The sequence below is a fragment of the Capra hircus genome, chromosome 6 (assembly GCF_001704415.2).
Source record: "Capra hircus breed San Clemente chromosome 6, ASM170441v1, whole genome shotgun sequence".
Classification (NCBI taxonomy): Eukaryota; Metazoa; Chordata; class Mammalia; order Artiodactyla; family Bovidae; genus Capra; species Capra hircus.
Window position 1 is genome coordinate 35,197,459 of NC_030813.1, and position 15,202 is coordinate 35,212,660.

Sequence of the window (15,202 nt, forward strand, 5' to 3'; positions counted from 1 at the left end):
ACTACAATAATATTGTTATAATGAAGCATTGGAGATAATCCAAATGAACTTCAAAGGGATTGTTAAATCAATTATGGTACATCTGCAGGAAGTAAGATAGAGAAAGGATGCAAGTGGGTGCTAGAGAAGAAGGTTCTAAATCCTACCTTAGTCCTTCTTAGCTGTGGAACTTGGTTAATACCCATCTTTTAAAAATGTTGTAAGGAGTCAATGAGATGTTACGTATTAGCTGCATAGAAGAGAACCAGGGCACAGGACGCATACCATAAGTCCATACATCATAATATCACCATGGAATATATGCACCTGTTATAAAAATGCAATCAGGTCTGCATGTGCTGCCATAGGATACTCATTAAAGAAAGGTGTTTTTTATTTTTCCCCTGTGTATATTGTATGGGCTTCCTTGGTGGCTCAGTGGTAAAGAATCTGCCTGCTGGTTCAGGAGCCCCGGTTCGATCTCTGGGTGAGAAAGATCCGTTGGAGACGGAAGTGGCAACCCTGCTCCAGTATTCTTGCCTGGGAAATCCCATGGATACAGGAGCCTGCTGGGCTGCAGTCCATGAAGTCACGAAGAGTTGAGTGTGACAGAGCGCACACATGGTTATTGTATGATGAAAGAAAGATAAAATATCCACTTCTGTGTCTTTAGACTTGGGTGTAAATGTTCGTGTGTTAACTATTTCTTTATTCTCTAATTATAGGAAGGAAAAAATAATCTTTTAGAAAAATTTTATTGATGTATAGTTGGCTTACAATGTTGTGTTAGTTTGTGGTGTATAGCAATTGATTGAGTTACACACATATATATTGTTTTTCATATTCTTTTCCTTTATGGCTTTTCACAGGATATTGAATATAGTTGAGGAAGGAAACAATAGTAAAACATATTTCAAATTTCTAATTCAAGTTTAAAATTTTTCATTACAAGTGAAAATTTCAATATGTAAAATTTTAAACCAACAGAAAAAACTGAAATTAAAGTTAAAGGAAGACATCTTGGTCTTTGAGTACTTTGAACTTGTGATTTTAAGAAACATGTTATATATTTATGTACACAAAGAATCACAAAAGTTAAATGTTTTGTGGAAAAGATTACTGTGACTGGCAATATTGACTGATTGTCATTTTATAATATTCCTTTATATTGCATTGCCTTAACATGAAAGAGCAAAAATAGGAATGGTTATGCTAAAAACTAATTTTGTTTTCTATGCTACTAAACCTCTTTAGGAGCAAAAATTCCTTCATATATGGGTTGTCTAAAAGATAATTAAATAATTTTGTGAAATAAACAAACTTAGAGCCTTACTCAGATTTTATAAAGAGGTTCGTTTTCATTTATGTTGAAAAACCAAAAACAGAGCAGATGTGCATGAAAAGATAAATAAAAACCCTGGCTGCTTCTCAGTAAAGGTGACAGTCTGTCTTTCATGCTAATTTATGTACGGTATAATAAGTAACCACTAAATGTAGTGGCAGGGGGAAATTTGGCTGGAATTGTTCCTTTTACAAGGCGTAACCACACTTCCTGCCCGTAATTTAATTCTAATAAGGCATCCCCAGTCAAAACCCTATCACAGTGTATTTCACTGTTTCCATTTTCAGACTCAAATGTAAGCTTGTCTACTCCATCAACCACTAAAAATCCAGAGATATGAGCACTAACTGACTCAATGGTATACTTAAAAACATACACCCCAAGATAGGGGATTCTGAATTTTCCAGTTCTTGGCGTATATGAGGCTCCGTAGTTGACATCCAAGTTATTAAATAAGATAGGACCAGGTGTAGTCATTCCGTAAGTATGAGATGCAAAAAATGCCACCATCGGTGCATATCTGTAAGTTCCTTTTGAAAAATCTGTTAGCGGAAAAAAATGGAAAGAGTTGATTTTCATGTTTTGATCTTGTTTATATCTTTATTCTTTATCTCAGTTATGAAAAGGGTTAGTAGAAGTAAAATGGTCACTCATTGGACTTAACAAGGGCATGTGTGTCTGGATGTCTGCCTCTTTTCCTGCCTGAACTACCCAAAATTGCTTAGTCTTTCTGAGACTCAGTTTCTCCACTTAGATCATGGTAGAATGACAGTAACACTCAATATATCATTCACAAAAATGCCTCAAAGATTAATCTGTGTGTGTCTTTGATCTCTCCAGAGATGAAGGGATTCAAAGCATTTTATGATTATTATGGTATGCCAGAATGTTTTAAAGCCTCTTGCATGAATTAAAGCTGACATGATGTAGAAACAATTTTTTCTGCATGTTGTCAAACAGTTTCTGGAGGCTAAAACGGAAACCCAAGGAAATCATATGCACTATACAGAGGTAGACAAAAGCAATCTTCTATGTAATGAATGCCAAACGTACTTACAAAGGCTGAGATTTAAGAGCAGACTAAAAAATTCACTCTTTATTATGCAGCATATTATTAAGAAAAACCTGATTTGAAACATATTTTTGCCATCATTTTGAAGAGAATATATATTAAGCACTGCACACATTTTTCTTGTGTGAAAATAAAAAATGATACACTCTGGAAGTAAATCTATAGCAACCAATACTCATGTAAGTAAATGGACAAAAAGGCATCTTGCTCTACTCACTACATTTTAGCATAGTCTAACAGCCCTCAGCCAGTCAGAACGGTATTATGACCTTCATAGAAGACACTGCTATACACTTATTAAAGCTTTATTCAAGGGATCAGGTTTGATATGAATCAAAGATGTTTTCTTGTTTGAGGAGAAAAAGTTTATATATATGTATGTATGTATATACACTATGTATATATATATGTATGTATATACACTATGTATACATATATATTATATGGCATGTATATAATATATATTTTCTTTTAAGAAAGTATAATTTATATTCTCTTATGCAATATATATTTTAAGATGCACTAAAAAAAACAAGTTGGGGGATTTTTAATAAACTGCTTCTATTAAACCAACATTGAAAATTTCAACTAGTGTATATGAATTAGTTTACCTGACAAAACCATGTATGTTATTCAGTGAATTTCAGACGTAAAAGGAATTAATCCTGAAGTGAGTCCAGATTAAGCAGGTCTAAACATTCATTTGTAAACATTTCAAAAAATATTTTTGTTTAGGACATTGAGCAAATCCAAGGACACAAGCTCTTTCTTACCTGGAGCTAAAGCATTTTCTCCTGCCACCTTGACAGTACAGTTGTCACCAGTAAAAGGATGTCGGCAAGCACAGATAAAGCTAGTTCTTGCATTTATACACGTACCCCCATTCTGGCACGGGGATCTACTACAGTATGAATACTCCTCTGTTACTGAAAAAGAATCAAGACAAAAGAGGGTAAAAATGACCTGTTTTTCTGTTGATGTCAAATTAGAGTTTGCAGCAGAATGGGAAAAACACTGAGTCAGAAATAGGGAAAATGCATTCCCAGGCCCAGATCACCCACCAATGCAGTCATGGGATTTCACGAAATATCTGAACTCTCTGAGCTGCTGCTTCTGAAGCCCTTTCCTGCTTCTTGGAAGTGAGAATAATTCTGTGATCCACTGCATTTATTTGTGTTAAATATTAAGATTTTTGTCAACTGTAGAACTAATAGGCTATCTGGACACATAATCACATAGAATTGAAACCAGTGCATGATGAGGGTAATATTTCAAATCACAGAAGGAAAACAAAGTCTGTTCAATAAATGGTGCTAAACTAACTGTATTTTCATAAAAATATAAATTCCATGTGCATAAAAATACTAAATGTGAAAAATGATTACATTATAATCAAATAAACAGAATATCTTTGTTGAGCTTTAAAATTTTAGAAAGGTCTTTCAACACAAAATAAGAGAAAAATCCTGATGTTTGACCACCTAGACTCAAAACTCATTTGCAATGAAAGCCACACATTATGAAATTTCAAAGTGCTAGGTGAAGAGAAAATTTTTTTTTACAGACACAACAATCTAATGACTAATATCTATAATAAATAAAAAGTTCTGACTAATCCCCACAAAAAAGAGTGTAACGCTGTAAAAATTGTGGCAAATGAGCAAGTAATATGAGCTGGGAAGTCAGTGAACAACTATAGTTTAAAACTTATTCAACCTCATTACTAATTAAGGAGTAACAAATTACCATCAACAACATTTTATATCAGGTGGCAACATTTAAAAACAAAACAGTCATGCAGAAAAATAAGCATTCTCATATAATGTTGGTTAGACCGTATATTGTTGGAACCTTTGAATAGGACAATTTGACAGAATTAAAAATGTTCATTTGCTTTGAGCCAGAAATTTCTCCCAGGAGAATATATATTCCAGACACACTTGCACAAAGATAATGTTCAAGAAACTTCTTCATGATATCATTTACACTAGTGAAGAATAGTAGGACCCCTAAATGACCACTGATGAAGGGACTTGTTAAATGAATTATAGTATCTTTTTAGCAGAGCTTCCCTGTATTTCAGACAGTAAAGAATCTGCATGCAGTGGAGGAGACCTGGGTTCTATCTATGGGTCGGAAAGATTCCCTGGAGAAGGGAATGGCAACCCACTCTGGTATTCTTGCCTGGAGAATCCCATGGACAGAGGAGCCTGGCTGAGCTACAGTCCGTAGAGTCACAAAGAGTCAGACAGGACTAAGAGACTAACACCATTACTACCACTCTCTTTTCAGCAAGGAATATTCAGTTCAGTTCAGTCGCTCAGTCGTGTCCGACTCTTTGTGACCCCATGAATCGCAGCACGCCAGGCCTCCCTGTCCATCACCATCTCCCGGAGTTCACTCAGACTCATGTCCATCAAGTCAGTGATGCCATCCAGCCATCTCATCCTCTGTCGTCCCCTTCTCCTGCCCCCAATCCCTCCCAGCATCAGAGTCTTTTCCAATGAGTCAACTCTTCACATGAGGCGGCCAAAGTACTGGAGTTTCAGCTTTAGCATCATTCCTTCCAAAGAAATGCCAGGGCTGATCTCCTTCAGAATGGACTGGTTGGATCTCCTTGCAGTCCAAGGGACTCTCAAGAGTCTTCTCCAACACCACAGTTCAAAAGCATCAATTCTTGGGCGCTCAGCCTTCTTCACAGTCCAACTCTCACATCCATACATGACCACAGGGAAAACCGTAGCCTTGACTGGACGGACCTTAGTCGGAATATTAGACAGCAGTAAAAGAGTGGGATAAATCCCCAACATACTCAATTTGCTGAAGACAGTGTTTCAGTTCACTTATTAGATATAGAATAATTTCAGTTATTTAGAAAGCCTCAAGTTATAAATATGGTCATAAACAATAAATATGGTTATAAACGTAATACATAATGTGGAAAGAAAAGGTTGGAAGAATACATTACTGGATACAGTTACCGCTATGGCTCCACCTTGTGGAAACAGTGTAAACTGTTTACAATTCATTCACTTCAAAACATGGTCATTGATGATTTTTAAATTTAAGGTTATTTGCTTTAACATCTATCTAGAGTGAGATCTATAAATATTTTAAATACATTATACTTCATATTTAAATAATTAAAATTCACATAAAATGTGACCAAACTGCATGCCTGTGTAATTAGAATGAAAAAAATTTTTTAAGTCCGGTTGATTTGCAGTGTTATGTTATTAGTTTCAGGTGTACAGCATAATGATTCAATATTTTAATAAACTATACTCCACTTAAAGTTATGATAAGATATTGGCTATGTTCTCATTTTGGAAAAATATTTAATGGATACTTGTTAAGTACAGAACCTTGTAACAAACAACTAAAGATGGGTTGGCACTGATTTGTCAGTTGAAGCTATTTCTACTTCATTATACAGTCAGCTACAAATCTACTTTTTTTTTTTAATTTTATTTAATTTTATTTTTTTTATTTTATTTTTTTTAATTTTTAATTTTTTTTAAATTTTAAAATCTTTAATTCTTACATGTGTTCCCAAATCTACTTTTGTATATCATCTGATTTGTATTTTTTTTTACTTTATTACTAAAATATTTTTAAAACTTTATAAGTTCCAGTACATATTTGTGTTCAATGGGCAATTTGTCCTTGAATTAATAAAAATCAGACTCTAAATAAAACATCATTTTCTTTTTTTTTCATATCTTTCCTGTCCGTAGAATTGCATATATTCTCTTAATTGTCTGATGCTCTGAAGCTCCTGTTGACTTTATCAGGCCTGTGTGTGCTTAGTCACTCAATCGTGTCCAGCTATTTGTGACCTCAGGATTGTGGCCCACCAGGCTCCTCTGTCCATGGGATTTCCCAGGCAAGAAGACTGGAATGGGATGCCATTTCCTTCTCCAGGGGACCTTCCCCGCCCAGAGGTCGAATTCATGTCTCCTGTGTCTTCTGCGTTGCAGGTGAATTCTTTACCCACTGAGTCATCATATGATTGCACACTTGTTCCTACTTTCAATTAGAGTGTGAGCTTTTGTGAGGACAGGACTCAGGGTTCCCACTTCTTAAACTTTGTGTCACTACTGACCAGCACAGTGCTTGACACGTAGAAGTACTGAACTGTCATTTTAAAGACGAATAAACAAAGCGATGGAAGATTGAGTAGATGATCTCAGCCTTTATCTAATACTCTATTTCTTTCACTTTTTCTCAAAGATCAGGTAGAGTTTGATCCTATGATGTCGTTGGCATGTTTTTCTAGAGACATGGAATTATTTCAAGCAAACTTTCCACAACTTCTATCTTGGGTAGAACTTCAAACTCCTTCTAGTCCATTTATTTTCTTCGATGAAGATCAGTACAATTAAGTTTGGCCAAATCAATATTCTCTCATTTTGTGCAAATAGTGTGACTAATCTGTTAAGATTCATTTCCCTGCTCTGAACAGAACTAAAATTCCTTTACCACTGTATTGGAATGTTTCATAAGTCTCAATTTGTTCTGATCTTTGCTTTCTGAACCCTGATATGTGCTCAAGTTATACTTCTGTATTAATCCTACTTCCACATTTTATAAAGTCTCTTGTTAAATTTGAACTGCTTGAAGAACTCCTTACATTTTCAAAGCCCTCTGTCTTTGCCAATATTTACCATTCTTTATTTTAATTGCTTGTTTAATGTCTGAACTCCATGAGAAGAGAGGTTGTGTTTAATTTACCCCTCTATCCACTTAATTTTTCTCAGTGTTCATTCAGCACTTATTCAATAGGCATTTGATGAATAATGAAGGGACACTTCATACTGATGTCTTCTACTTCTATTTTTGTTTATAGTACACTTAGCACCATACATGTTTTATATACTATTTTATTTTTATTTATTACTTATTTAAATTATTTTTATTTTTAATGCCTAGTTCTAGAATAGCATCAGGATTTTATTTTTTTATTTCATCATTTACACAGTAACATTGTGCAGGACCGATAACTCTGATCCCTGCTGAGGTCAGAATGGAGTTTCTAACAGACCTGTGAGAGGACCTCTCAGGGCCTCTGGGCAACTTTCGTCATGCACAGAGGGAAGCACTATATGAATCCACCAGGATCTGCTCTAGAGGCTTTGTCTACACGGCATTATAACTTTTCTCTATCTGTCATCCTGGTGCCAGTGCTAACATGTTTTCACCCTCATACTAATGTATGTATTAATTTCAGTGCTATTCTGTTTCATTTATCAAAACCATATCTATCAAATAAGTCGTATCCTTTCATTGCTCTAAAAACACTTCATCTGTCCCTTTCCAACAACTTCTAGAAATGTGAGCAGTTGTTTATATTACTTTTTCAGATTCATTGCCTGTTCATTAGTTATGAACAGGCACTCATACTCTGTTCATTAGTTAGAGATGGGTGGAAACATTGTTTTCAACCATCTTTACTACTTTTCCTTCAATTATCAGTTTTTATTCTGTACTTTTAAATTCACGTCTGTGGTTATTGATCTTGTTTGTGGGATCATTTTCTCAACACTTCAAATATAATTTAAAGCTCTTTTAATCACATCAGCAATCTTTACCAAATAGATTAGCCCTGTCTCACATGATTTACTCTAACACTTGTCATTTATATTTATCCTAAGTCACCATTCAGAAAACAAAATATTTTTTACTCAACATTATCATCTGTTTTTGCCTTTTTCTTTAGAGTTATAATCTTCAATCAAAAGAATATTAAAAATGGCAAAGGTACTGAAATATGTTCAACAATGTTAGTCATTAAGAAAATGCAAAATAATATCACAATTAAATACAATAATAATCTATTAAAATAGTAAAATAAACAATATTGGCAATGCCAAGTGCTGACAAGATCATGGAGCAATTAGGATTCTCATACATTTCTAATGGAAATGGCGAGTGGTTGACTAGTTCTTACAAAGTTAAAACTATATTTATTTTATAACTAAGTTATGCTACTGCTGCATAACTCAGGAGAAATGAAAACTATGTATGCACAAAAACCTGTATGTATGAATGTAAACCTGAATGTTTACAGCAGCTTTATTCATAATCACCTCAAACTGTAAACAGCCAAAACATCCTTCAATTGCTAAACGGGTAAACAAACTGTAAGTCCATCCATACAATGGACCACTATTCAGTGATAAAAAGGAACACATGCAACAAAGAATCTCAGATATACCAGGTGAAAGAAGCCAGGCTCAAAAGCCTACACAGCATGAAAGATAAAGAAAAGTTATAATGTTGTGGTGGACATAGTATCTAGAACAGATACTGGTGGATTTGCATAATGTTTTACATGATTTAATGTAAAAGATACTCTGCAAAAGATAAAAAGGCAAGGGGAGAAAACATATCACTGTTGACAGTGACTGGGAGTAGAGGTAGATTTGATTAAAAAGGCACATAAGAGAATTTGAGGGTGTGATGGAAATGTTTTTCATCTTGACTTTTGCAGAGATTACATGACTACCCATCTGTCAGAATTCACAGACTGCATGTCAAAAATAGTGAATTAAAGAAAAAAAAACCAAGTGAATTTAACTCCATGTAAATTATATCAACAATAAATAGACATCTCCCCAACATTTTTATTTCTATTATTTTGTTTGCACAGGTCCTCCTTCTACATCATTATGTCTTTTTAAAAAATATTTTCTTTTTTCTTAAAGACTTTGATTCAGAGGCTCATGTCCTTGCCTGGTTCTGATTGCTCCTTTTTCTCTCTCCCATGGTTCTATCTTCAGTTCTCTACTTTTTCTCTAGCTACCTAATTTACTTCTGTGCCCCCAACTATCATCTCACTGCAATAATTTCCAATTTTTATCTACAAACCCTTTTCTGGTTCCAGACCTACATTACTCATTGACTTTTGGACATTTCCATAGGGATAGAGGTGGCTTAGTGGTAAAGAATTCGCCTACCAATGCAGGTGATCTTCCCAACCCAATTGGGAAGGAGGGTGTGGCAACCCTGGAGGAGGGTGTGGCAACCAACTCCAGTATTATTTCCTGGAAAATTTCATGGACAGAAGAGCCTAGCAAGGGGCAGTCCATGGGGTCACAAAGAATCGGACATGACTGAGTGATTGGGCATGCAGAAGCTCACACACACACACACAAGGATAGAGAGCTTTAAACTAATGTATCACAGACTAAACTTCTCTTCCCCTGTGCATCTGTAGTTCCTTCTTAAACTTTCTCTTTCCATTAATGGAATGACTGACTTCTTATCCCTGATACTTTATTTAAATGTTGGTGTTATTTTTATTCTAAGATTTTGTGTTTTCAATTGGCTGTTTTCTGTTAAATATATATTCACATTTAACTAACGGTCCCAGTTTTCATTTTGTTCCTTTCTCTATCACCTATTGAGGTCTTAATATATTCCAGTCAGGATAGTTGTAATTTTGTGACTGATCTGTGGAAGAACTTATAATAAATCTTAATAATGCACACACATGATTATGCTATCAGTCAGTTCAGTTGCTCAGTCATGTCCAACTCTTTGTGACCCCATGGACTGCAGCATTCCAGACTTCCTTGTCCATCACTAACTCCTGAAGCTTGCTCAAACTCACGTCAATTGAGCTGGTGATGCCATTCAACTATCTCATCCTCTGTAGTCCCCTTTCCCCCCTACCTTCAATCTTTCCCACCATTAGGGTCTTTTCCAATTAAAAGGGTCTTTTCCACCTGTTCTTCACATCAGGTGGCCAAAGTATTGGAGTTTCACCTTCAACATCAGTCCTTCTAATGAATATTCAGGGCTGATTTCCTTTAGGATGGACTGGTTGGATCTCCTTGCAGTCCAAGAGACTCTCAAGAGTCTTCTCCAACACCACAGTTCAAAAGCATCAATCCTTCGGCACTCAGGTTTCTTTATGGTCCAACTCTCACATCTAAACATGACTACTGGAAAAACCATAGCTTTGAGTAGATGGGCCTTTGTCAGCAAAGTAATGTCTCTGCTTTTTAACATGTCTGGGTTGACCATAGCTTTTCTTCCAAGGAGCAAGTGTCTTTTAATTTCATGGCTGCTGTCACCATCTGTAGTGATTTTGGAGCTCAATAAAACAGTCTGACAATGTTTCCATTGTTTCCCCATCTATTTGCCATGAAGTGATGTAACCCGATGCCATGATCTTCATTTTTTGAATGCTGAATTTTAAGCTGTCTTTTTCACTCTTCTCTTTCACTTTCATCAAGAGGTTCTTTAGTTCCTTTTCACTTTCTGCCATAAGGGTGGTGTCATCTGCATATCTGAGGTTATTGATTATCTTACACTCTTGCTCAAATATCTTTCATTGTTACTAACAGAATGAATTTAAACATATGATACTCCACACAGCGTATAAATGGTTGATTTAATGAATGCTCAGCCCAAAACTACTTCTTTCATGAGATTTGCCCAAACATCCAGTTCTTAATAAGACGCTAAACTCTTATGATAATAAACTCCTATAACCCTCATTTAGTGCTTAGCATATGCTGTGATGTTTCTCTTCTTTCATGTTCAAAACAGCTATATCAACATGGTGTTCAGAAGCACATGGAAAAAACTTTTAAACATAAAACATAACAACAAAATACCACAGTACTCTATACGTACATCTTCCACTGTCAACTTGTGTTACAACAAAATTACAAAGTTTTCTTTATGTTATTCCCATTGCCTTCAGGGTTCACTATTTTTCCAGATATTGAACCCTATCCCATGATTTTATTTACTAACACTACCCTTGGCTCCCTATACACATGCAGCACATCCCAGAGTACTCTGATTTTCTACCTTTCTCTACTTTTTCTTCTATGCATAACATTTATCACCTTTTACCAGACTATATAATTTACATTTTTGCTTATCTTTCTCTATCCCTGACAGAGTGTAAGCTCCAAAAAATAGGAATTTTTAAAAATGTTATATATCCCAAATATCTATAAAAGTACCTTATTTTATTGGCACTTAATATTTGTGCAGCTACCTCTTGAATCTATTATAAATATCGCTGAAAATTTTTAAATTTAACACTTAAGATTATAAAGTCTAGAAAAGAGTTCTTAAGGCACTGTTGATTATAAAAATGATATCCTTTTTGGTAAAAGGTAGATGTGTATTTTAATTTCTACATGACTGGCAAAATGAGACTGAACAATTTTCTTTCACTGACTTCTTTAGTTCTCCAAACACTGTATAATAAATTTTTGGGTAATTAGTTTGAGAGGTAAAGAGACTTGAGTTTACATTAACCAATTATATCAACAAAACAAAATGCCATGTTATATTTCCCCTGAAAAACAGTGATGTTCAAAATAAGTAGATTTGAATAATTCAAATTAAATTTACAATAAAATACTTATTATTTCTCTTAAAAAATATTTCCTATTATTTAAAACCAAATAGTGTTTATTATTAAACATCTCAACTAGCCACTCTGGGACCATGAGAAAATATTAATACTTATTATTTATGAGAAATAATACTGAGAAAATAGTTGTTATTTCTTTTCAGATCCACTTTGAAGCTATGCATAGTAAAACTGGCAATTGTAAACTTTTAGGGTACGTTTTTCAAATTTCGTGTGCAGTTAACATATGGCATAACTATTTTTTTATGTTGCAATTTTTTGTCAAGATGCGAGAAATGTCCACTCAGACAGCTGTGCAACATGCTCACAATTTGTGGTTTAATAATCCCAACAGATTATTCCTCATGCTTGACAATGAGTACAACACAAAATAATACTACAGTGTCAGGTGCAGTTTTGAAACTTATAGTGTTGTTAGCAACGAGTGGAAAGACATCCATTCACTGTATTTAATCACAGGCCAGTTAATAATTAGATCTGGTGTAAAATCTTTGGTGTCAAAGAAACACCAAAGATGTTGTTGAAAAATAGCTGTTGTGCTTCTTGTCAGGAGACTAATCTTAGCATATGTAGTGACTATGTAAATGAATCCTGGTATCCTGTCCCATTTCTTTTTTATCGTCAGATGCATGTGTTATAAATTTGGCTCAGATGAGAATGTCAAGCACATAGCGTTCTGACTGTTCACCTAGATTCCATGGTCACTTTATGACATGAGGCAGGAAAGAATTGTCAGTTTTGCCAGCATCTCCTCTTCAACTGTCATCCTTCCATACACAGGGGAATCCTCTGAAAAGCTAGGGGATTCTTTTCTTCTTCTTGGGAACAATGAACAAAAACTACTTCATTTAATATTCTCTTTGACCCTGCTTTATTGACACAAACTGGGGATGCTATCCCCCGAGACAGGCTTGCTAACCAACTCTGGCACAAAGAATATCTTTAAGATCATGAGCAGAAAAGAGTTTATATAGCAGGCCTGAGACTGCTACCTTTAGAAATGCTGACTTTCAAGGATTTGCCCTTGATCCATATCTGGGAACTTGGCTTCTCTGATTAAAAAGTGTCTTCATAGTGCCCTGACTCATTGTACAAATGATATGTTTTAGGCGGAACTTCTGCTTTCCTTTTAGAGTTTTGATATGTGCTTATGTGACCAGCCCTGTTTAAGATGAAACTTTGTGTCCCCCACAAACTCATATGTGAAATTTCTAACTCCCAAAGGGATGGTATTAGGAGGTGGGACCTGTGGGAGGCATTTAGATATTTTGGGTGGAGCCTTCATGAGTAGGATTAGTGCCCTTTTAAAAGGGACCCCAGAGAGCTCTCTCCCTCCTTTCCTTTCTGTAATGTGAGAAGAAAAGAAGTTGAGTCTGCAGTCCAAAAGAGGTCTTTCATCAGAAACTAACCATGCTGGTCTGATCTCAAAACTGTGAGAGGTAAAGTTCTATTGATTATAAGCCACCTTACCTATGGTACTTGTCATAGCAGTATAGCAGTGTGAGCTGACTAAGACAAGCTCCAGTAAAAACCTTAGGAGTTGGATATCTGGTGGACTTCTCTGGGCAGAAAAATTGCATGTTACTGCATGTTTTGGTGACTGGGAAAAAAAAAAAAAAGATCCCACACACAAGTGTGACCCCCTTATAGAAGGGAGAGAGCCTAAGAAAGCCTATGCCTGGATTTCTCTAGATTCTGCCTGGGTCCTTTTCCCTTGCTGATTATATCATGCATAATTTCACTATAATAAACCTTAGCTGTGTGTGTAGCTATTTTCTGGGTACCATGAGTGCTTCCAGCATATCGGCAAACTTGCGTGACATTTTGGATACCTTATGAAACACATTGTAAACTAAATTCAAGCAACAATCCTTCAAACTTTAATTAGCTTATAGTCACTATTTTGTATAGAAGTCAACTTATCCTGAGGCATATGTGAGAATGATTATTTTTTATAACATGGAAAAGTATATCAAGAGCCGAAATACGGTGGAGAAAACTCTAAAACTTCTGCAGATCTCTTTTGTGCTTGTAATGCACAAGCATTTTTATACATTAAAGCCTTTACATTTTTAATCTTGTTCTTTTTGACTTATTGTTATGTGATAAGCTTAAGCTCATTTATAAACATGTTGAGTTTAAAACACACTGAGACTTATAAATTAAAAGTAGAACAATGGAATACCATGAGCATTTAAATTATGTTAATACATGGAAATAATTAAATATCAAATATTAAGTGAAAATATTAAAGAAAATAAAATATAAACTGAATATAGCTGAGAAAATTTTATCATATAGTCATAACCATGTTAATAATACACTGTGTTCTAGTTGATTTCTTTGATCCTTAAAATAAACTTTGTAAGGTAGATATGTTATTCTAATTTTATAAATGAGGAAAGTATATTTTAGGAAAAAAGGCTTATTACAAATAAGTCTTGCTAGGCAATTCAATACTTCTTAGTCATCCACAACTGCCTCTATGCTGTGTCAAAAAATTTATAAATGATTTTAAAATGATATAACAGTTAAATGTTCACAAGTTTCTTATTTTTCTTTTAAACTGCTTATATTCACAGCAATGATCATTTTAAAAGTTGTATATCATACACTACCAAACCTTTTACAGAATCTTTCTTAAAAAGAGTAACTAAAGTGATCGTGATGAATGAGAGGTTTATTAAGGAGAGTTAAATATACCTGGTAAATACAGGGGAAATAGTTAAAGTAGAAAGCCAGTGGTCTCACAAGCGGAGGACACAGCCTCAGCCATGCTGCTGACATTGTTACCACAGGATTCAGCTTCTCTTGGAAGGCAAGCAGCCAAACTCTTTCTGTAGGGACAAGTCTGCCAACTGTACAAACAAATCTTCAAAGCGGAAATGAAATCCTCTTGATGTCTATTGGACTATTGTTTAGAAACAAATCAAATATTTAGGGATTCAACTGAAACAGTTTATCAGCATTGGCCTAGGAGGAATCATAGTCAGCATAACTGAATGTGGAAATGGCTCAGAAGGAAGTGGGGGAAGAAGACTCTCAATTTTACCTGCTATTGCATCAGACCCAAGAAGATCTTGTGAAAAACAAATGGTAACTTTCAATTACAACTGCCCACTGGCCATTATCATGGAAAAGCTACACTGAAAAACAGCCACTTACTTCTCTCTGATGAGAAGCAGAAAAAAGTGATAGTATTTGGATTCTCAAGAAAGCAAACTCCCTGGGAGTATCAACTCTGGTCACACGGAATATTCAGATGTGGCCAGACTCTGAAGTAGGTATGATGCATCAAACATAAGCAGAAGGAAGAGAAAGGTGGGTGAACACACTTCAGAGTCTACTTGAGTACCGTGGTTCAGCTGAGCCCTGGGTCCAACAGACCAGGAGTCAGGCTGTCTCA

At 35.2% G+C, this 15,202-nt stretch overlaps 1 protein-coding gene across 1 annotated transcript in view; it reads right to left on the reverse strand.

Annotated features, from left to right (window-relative positions):
* MMRN1 (multimerin 1) overlaps positions 719–15,202 on the reverse strand; it is a 98,444-nt gene continuing 83,960 nt past the window's right edge. The window contains exons 8-9 of the mRNA XM_018049309.1: positions 3,167–3,319; positions 719–1,863 (exon numbers count right to left, since the gene is read on the reverse strand). Of these exons, the coding sequence (XP_017904798.1) occupies positions 1,442–1,863; positions 3,167–3,319 (575 nt within the window). The 3' untranslated portion in view covers positions 719–1,441. The remainder of the gene's footprint in view (positions 1,864–3,166; positions 3,320–15,202) is intronic.